Source organism: Electrophorus electricus, chromosome 3 (genome assembly GCF_013358815.1).
Source record: "Electrophorus electricus isolate fEleEle1 chromosome 3, fEleEle1.pri, whole genome shotgun sequence".
NCBI classification, from domain to species: Eukaryota; Metazoa; Chordata; class Actinopteri; order Gymnotiformes; family Gymnotidae; genus Electrophorus; species Electrophorus electricus.
The window spans coordinates 16,753,431-16,760,757 of record NC_049537.1 but is presented as its reverse complement, the minus strand read 5'-3'; the positions used below and the strand labels follow the sequence as shown (position 1 = coordinate 16,760,757).

General features: G+C 40.0%; 1 protein-coding gene across 9 annotated transcripts in view; it reads left to right on the top strand.

Annotated features, from left to right (window-relative positions):
* Positions 1–1,373: 1,373 nt before the first annotated feature.
* The window catches only part of ptprt (protein tyrosine phosphatase receptor type T), a 199,331-nt gene continuing 193,377 nt past the window's right edge, over positions 1,374–7,327 (top strand). For all 9 annotated transcript variants that reach the window (XM_035524516.1, XM_035524514.1, XM_035524513.1 and 6 more), the window contains exon 1: positions 1,374–1,709. In XM_035524516.1, coding sequence (XP_035380409.1) covers positions 1,628–1,709 — 82 coding nt within the window. In that variant the 5' untranslated portion in view covers positions 1,374–1,627. The remainder of the gene's footprint in view (positions 1,710–7,327) is intronic.

Here is a 7,327-nt window from a genome sequence, read left to right as displayed (position 1 = left end):
TCCACAGTTGTAGAGGCTCCTACCTTCAGTCAAAAAGCTAAATGAAGGCCATGCAGTGAAGTAATCTGAGGCATTTGAGAAATTTTAACTTTCATTAAGGTATATATATATGAAAAAGACTCCAGGGAGTAACTGCAGTGTACTGTAGTAACAGATGAAGAGGTAGTCAAAATTGCAGTGAAGTACACAAGACACAAGGTTTCAAGAGAAACAGGGTGTTTGAAACAGAGGTTCTTAATCATCTGTGCAAGCAAAGTTTGTGCAAGCAAAGCAAATATGTGTGTGTGTGTCTATATATATATATATATATATATATATATATATATATATATATATTTTTTTTATTTTTTTTTTATTTTTAGCATTTATATTATTAACATTTATATTATTAGCATTTATATGTACCACATGGTACTTGGCATTGAACATTGCCTTTCTGCGCTTCCATTTGGTACTTGCAACTTCCTTTGAAATCTAAGACATCAGAAGCACAGCTTTTATGTAACTTTTATATAAATGGAAATCAGATGAGATGACCATCATTGGGTAGAAGGGTTGTTGTATATATGATGAAGGCTCACTGACTGCTCAAAGTTTGAGTGAGGCTGCACAGAAAACGATGAAGGGGCACCTTTCTGTATTAATGAGGCATTGATTTCCACATCACTTCATAATGAACTCATAAATTAGAGCAGACCATAAAACATTGAAACTAAAATATGCTCACTCAGGGAGGTCCTCTTACATAGACTGCCAATGTTCCTTCTTTAAAATGCACTCACACACACACACGCACGCACGCACGCACACACGCACACACACGCGCGCGCAATGTGCATTGTGATATTCAGTATACTGGACCACAAATGGCCATAGAAGCAGTGGTAATGTCTCTTTACTTTCTGCATATAATTAGCCCACTACATGAACTCAGACATTGCCAACAATACAACCTGCAAACAAGTCGCCTTTTATAAATATTTAAAATGCAATCAGCACAGCACCTGTGCCTTCATGTGATTTCGTCAAAGGGGTTATATTTATGCTTTTCTACATTGTCAAATTTGTAAGTAACAGTTGTGTGGAGAACAAAGAAACGCTAACGCGTGGAATCCTCCACTCATTCACCACTTGGATTTAAGATGAATGAGTTTTGCGCACTGGGAGACAGGCGGAATAGAATCCTACTGGCTCGCACAACGTAACTGCGCTGGATTACCGCCGAAATGAGAGAGAGAGAGAGAGAGAGAGAGAGAGAGAGAGAGAGAGAGAGAGAGAGAGAGAGAGAGAGAGAGAGAGAGAGAGAGAGAGAGAGAGAGAGAGTCGGCATTCCGAATACCTCACACTCAGTCTCCACCTCGCACTGTGGGAAGTAAAACCGTTAGGGACGCACAGGCTGCAGTTCAGACGTTTTCTAGGAGGGCAGGTACAAGGACCCGGGGGATATTGGAGCCCTCTTATTGATCATTCGCATCCACACTTTTCTGAACTCCCCTTGTATCAACGACACTCTTAGTGAAGGCGAACGCTCATGCAGACACCAATGCAAGGATACTGTCAGTTTAATCACTCTCAGTCTGCTAATACACGGACGGAGCTGTGAGCATGTAAAACAGTCACCGCAGGAATGGACAAAAGGAACTACTACGTTGTCGTTCTGATACTTCTTTTTCAAGTGCTGGACTTAACATATGGGCAGTTCTTTCCAGGTAAGTTTATACGCTTGTGTATCCCTCCCACCCCCCTGCACACTAGTTCCGCGCTTTGCAAGCGTGGTTTGAATACTGTAACCCAAGACTGGAGTTGGGCAGACAGGTGTCTGCGTCGCGTAAGAACGAAAGATGAGAGTGTGGCAAAGGAAACTTTAAGTATGCTCGGTGTCTAATTCTGTAAATGCTAAAGCTGCTTTGTGGATGTAACGTTACAATCTTTGATGTCGAAGCTATCTTAGATCTCTTGCTTCCCTCAAAATTAAGTCAGTACAGCCACTGCAGGTTCTAAACTTATTGTATAGTCTTCATGGCTATAGTTATAAAAAAGTGCATGCGAGTGTGAGCCTTTTTTCGTTATCTGAAATTGTATCGTTTATTGTCTAACAGCCCGCATTCTCGCATCATCAGGAATAAAGTTCTTCTTTGCTACTTTGGTCAGCCTGGATGGATATTCAGCCAGAGTATGGATATTCATGTTTTACGTGTTGGTAATAGATGTGTGTTACATATTATGTAACTGTCAATTTAGACACTATATTATTTTAAATTTAATTAGAAGTAAAAAAAAAAAAGTTTATGTTATAATGTTAATAATATAACTATGAATAGCCGGCTGTAGTTAATTTCACAGTAACAATATGCGATTCATTTGATTTATTTTTTTGATAAAATATTCGTCACTGAACACTGACAAAGACAACGGTTGCAAAATTCATATTCCTGTAAACGGGATGGTATTATAATGTTCTACTAGTCCACCACTCTCTCGTTCTCCGTGGGATGGCGCTCTTGACACATCTAAGTCCTTATCTCACGTCAATGAGTTTTCTGTGCAGGAAATAACTGACTGAACGACAAATTTATATGACAAGTGAAAACCAAGAAACATTAATCTATTTTGTAATTCTAGAAATAATAGGCTATATAATAATACGACCGTCACAGCCTAAATACGTTACCATCACAGAAGTAGGCAGCTGTCAGGAAATTTAGGCTGGATTTCATCTGCTATTTCGCAGGTTCATTTATTTATTTGTTTGCTAGAATTTGTAGGCTAAACTTTCCATAAATAAAAAATGACTTAAATTAGGCGTTTTATCAAACATTTAGCCCAAGTAACATGAAAATGTGTAATCAATAAAAAGGGTAGACTCTGTCGTTTAGTTCGACTAAAATTATTATTTTACACTATTTTATAATGTGCCGCTGCGTATAAGAGAAAAAAAATCATGTAGGCTACTCATAGTATGTAATATATAGCCTAATACATCTAAACCATGCGTTAATTATCCCAAATATGAATACAGATGCAGTTAGGCGATTAATATTTTCTGGATAAACTATGAAATAGAACACCAAGTCCATGTAATATTCACTCCATATCCATATCTATGATAAAATTGAAAAATTTATCTGTATTTTGCGCGTTGTATCAGACAGAATAATCGGCTGTCATCGCTCTGCTCGACTACCGTGTGAGTCGCGCAGTAGCAGAGAACCCCCGCGCGCTGCTGAGCACGCACCACTCATTAAAAAGAACAAAATAGACTACTTTGATATGGTAGTCTATTTTTCCCTCAATGACAATAAACTGATTCCCGAACCAGATATCGTGAAAATATTAATTGCACTTTCAGCTTTCGTATGCGATAAGCGGAAGAAGCAGTCTGTCACATTTCAGGGGTTGGCAATAATAAAGGCCTTCTAGGATAACTTTCTTTGTATAATGAACAATCGCTCAACGGACTAAGGTATATATCCCAGAACAATAATAAAAGAGTATTTAGCGTTAATATTTTTCTGGCTTTTTACAACTTTGGTTCAGGGCCGTCCTAACAGGGTAGGGCGAATAGGAATTTGGTTGCCAAACGTAAGCCTTCTCCCGCGTTACTTGAGGTTATCACATAAGGGCACCACGCCAGAGCGCAATGTGAGGTCTTGGACGAGTTACTAGTGAGTCAGCCCACTACAACCCCCTTGAAAAAATCTACCTGTTGAGCTCATGAAATGTGGCCTGCAATATGGTATTACTATTATTGCAAGCGTCTCTCCTTCTAAAAACCCACGTAACACTATAAGAAATAAGCTTGAGCCACGTGGGACATACCTAGATTCTTTGTTTAAAATTTTAGCAAGGCCAATGAAACTCTTTTTTACAAAAGAACCCTTCTTAAAAAGCTGGCAGACCTAGAAATGAATTAAACGTTTATTTAAAAGTTGCCTCAGGGCATCCCTGCTACTTGTTTCAATTTAGAGAGCCATACTGTTTGATAGCCTTAATATTTTATTGACGTGTGTTATGCTTAATTTACACAACTCTTTCATTCCTCGTTGCCATGCGCAATCTGTTGTCCACCATTCCCTGAAAAACGCAGAGTCCCCATCTTGTTGCCTGTAGGCTAAGCGTTTCATTGCGCAGTAATTGTTTTAGAAGTGGCGGATATTGGACGCGTCCGCAGTTGTAATAGGCGTGTGTCTAAGGGACCGATTTCCATTCTGCGTGAGCTTAATTAAATGTCTTTTGCTGGAAGGCGAGACAGAAAACGGGGAACTGCTGTGTCGTGCGCTCTCTTGCTGTCTCTGTTCCTCCAAATGATTGGTGGTTCGATTTCGAAACCTTAGCCTTTGAACGAAGTAGCTCTTCTAACACAAAAATAACAAAAATTGTTTCTATATCGTGTGGATGTGTCAAAGGTTAAATATGCATTTCATTTACTGTCTTTGCAGTAGTTAAAATTTATAGTTAGTTCTTACATTAATAAAGAAGTCATGTAACATGTAGGAACCATAATCCCCACCCACTCTATCTATCTATCTATCTATCTATCTATCTATCTATCTATCTATCTATCTATCTATCTATCTATCTATCTATCTATCTATCTATCTATCTATCTATCTATCTATCTATCTATCTAGTTCCCCCCAGATCTATTTTCGAAAACAAGCCCAGGCAGTAGTATGTAAAATATACAAATATGCTGAAATGTACTCTTTATTCATATTGAAATGTACTTCTAAATTCCATGCATTCACATAGAAATTCACTGATTACTTTTATACTAATGACTTACAGCCATACTTATTTTTAGGTAAAATATGTCAATATCACACATGGCAACGTAATTGGAAAAGGTGGACGTTTCATAAGCCTCCAGTCAATTACGGTCATACATGGGTCAATAGGGCTATTGTCATGTAGTAAGAACAGTCAAGAGCAACAACGGTGGAGACTAGAGTCTTTGCTCCAGAACACTGCGTGACAACAAACAGTTTAGTAGTGACAGTCACTTTCACTTCTATAGATGGAGAAAATTTGTGAGGGAGCCGAATCACAAAGCAAAAAAAAGAAAAATAAGAAAAAAGAAAAATCACAGGGAAACGGAATTCTCGAGTGCTATGGCTGACTTGGGGAAGATGAGTGTAGGGGTGGGGTAGAGAGAGGTGTTTGGAAGTGCAGAGAAAAGAACACTTGAACTGGTCAGAGAAATGAGACACCTGAGAGCGCACAAAAATGGCTTTGCTAGGGCTGTCTGGTCTTAATGGATTTTGCACACATATTTGGATCCATGCACACACGCACGCACATATACATGCACGCACGCACACACACACACACACACACACACACACACACAAGCACAGCATGTGATCTCACACACACACAGGTGTACACACAGGCAGAGGCATAAGCACGCATGCGCACACACATAGAGGAACTTGATTATTTCCAGTGTGTCCTTTAGAAAGCACCAGGACCATAATTGTTTTCTCAGACCTGCTTGTTATCGCTCTACTCTTGGGTTGCCAGGTTCAGCTTGCCGCAGTTGGCCTCTGACAACCTGTCACTCAGCACCCTGTTTGGTATTCGAGAGACCCAGACAGCTAGAGAGAGTACAAAGGAGAGAGAGAGAGAGAGAGAGAGAGAGAGAGAGACAGAGAGAGAGAGCGTGAAAGAGAGCGAGAGATGGACACTGCTGGAGGTGTTATCTGCATGACTGTTGGCCTAATCCACCCTTCTTATTCTATTTGGCTGACTAAATGACAGCTCAATACAGCAGCAAAAATACTAGGCAAGTTCAATAGGAGAGAGAGAGTGTGTGAGAGAGACAGATAGATAGATAGATAGATAGATAGATAGATAGATAGAGAGAGAGAGAGAGAGAGAGAGAGAGAGAGAAAAAAGGTATGATAGGATTTTTAAAATTCATTGAATGCAGCTGTATACCAAACAAATAGCTTGATCTCACAGAGAATTAATTGGAAACATATCAAGTAATATATCAAATGAGGATAATTTTATTGGATTTCCTATGAATGAAATCATGAAAACGACCAAAGACCTCTAGAGCTACATTAACTCTTCAAACAAGTATTGTACAATTAACATAGCCCTCTCTCTATGTACCTCTTGATAGAGACAGAGAGAGAGGCAGATAGAGAGACAGCACAGAAGAGAGAGAGGGAGATAGAGAGACAGTGAGGAAGAGAGAAAGTGGAAAAGATAGAGAGAGAGAGCAAGGTGACAGTTTCTAAGGAGCAACTCTTCTCCCCGCAGCCATGATCCAGAGTAGGGACATGGGTATTTGGGGCAGGGAGTAAGCATCTCTCTGATCTTACGTGTGTCTGGAGGCTTTAATATGTGATAAAAAGTAATTATATTTTTTCCAGGCTGGATTTACAGACCCTGCCACTCCCTTAAAGATACATGAGTATGAGTGCTAGGGGAGAGAGAGAAAGACAATGAGAGTGAGAGAGAGAGAGAGAGAGAGAGAGAGAGAGAGAAAAAGAGTAAGAGAGAGAGAGCGAGAGAGAAAGCGAGAGAGAGAGAAAATAGCAATATGAGATGGTCAAAGCTAGGGACTGTCATAACATGTCAGAAAACTGTAATTTGCTCTATCACAGGTCTTGCCATTGCTTACACAATGACAGCCCCCTTCTGTTGTACATTACTAGCAACACACACCACCACAACATTTCAGAGTGTCAACTTAAATCACTCCTTTGTTAATTTTTTATGATAAACATGTTGCACTCTTCTGCTTTTGCCAGCAGTGCCTGGGGAAGCCATAACCATCCACATAAAACTTTCCGTCAAACATAAGCCTGCATCTTGCAGCTACGATGAACCACTCTAGGCTCACATGGAACTATTAATGCAAAGAGCAAGGCAAGAGCAGAGCAGAGCCTGTTATATGTAGATCAGCCTGGCTTTGCTCATCATGAGTCTGAAGCTGCAGTAATGATCCTGTCTTAGGGAGGATCATGCTGTTTTGTAGTTAGATGGGGAAACACTCTACCAGTAGGGCTATCAAAGAGATGCTTGTTCACTTGATGCCCAATGAAGCTCACTTCTCTCAGAGACCCTGTCCAAAGTGCGTGTACGGCAATTTTCAAATCAATATGGCTGCAAAAAGCGGGAGACAGAAAGAGGCAAGGTGCAGATCTTGATGTGTCTTCTCAGTCCCACACAGACACACTGATCATGAAGGAAAACTGATGCGAAGGAAGTGTGTTAACTCATGGTCAATTACTTGCTTCACAAATTACTGCAACCCAGAAACATATAGAGGGGCAGACAGACGTTGCCATACTGGCAACAGGGCATAATGACA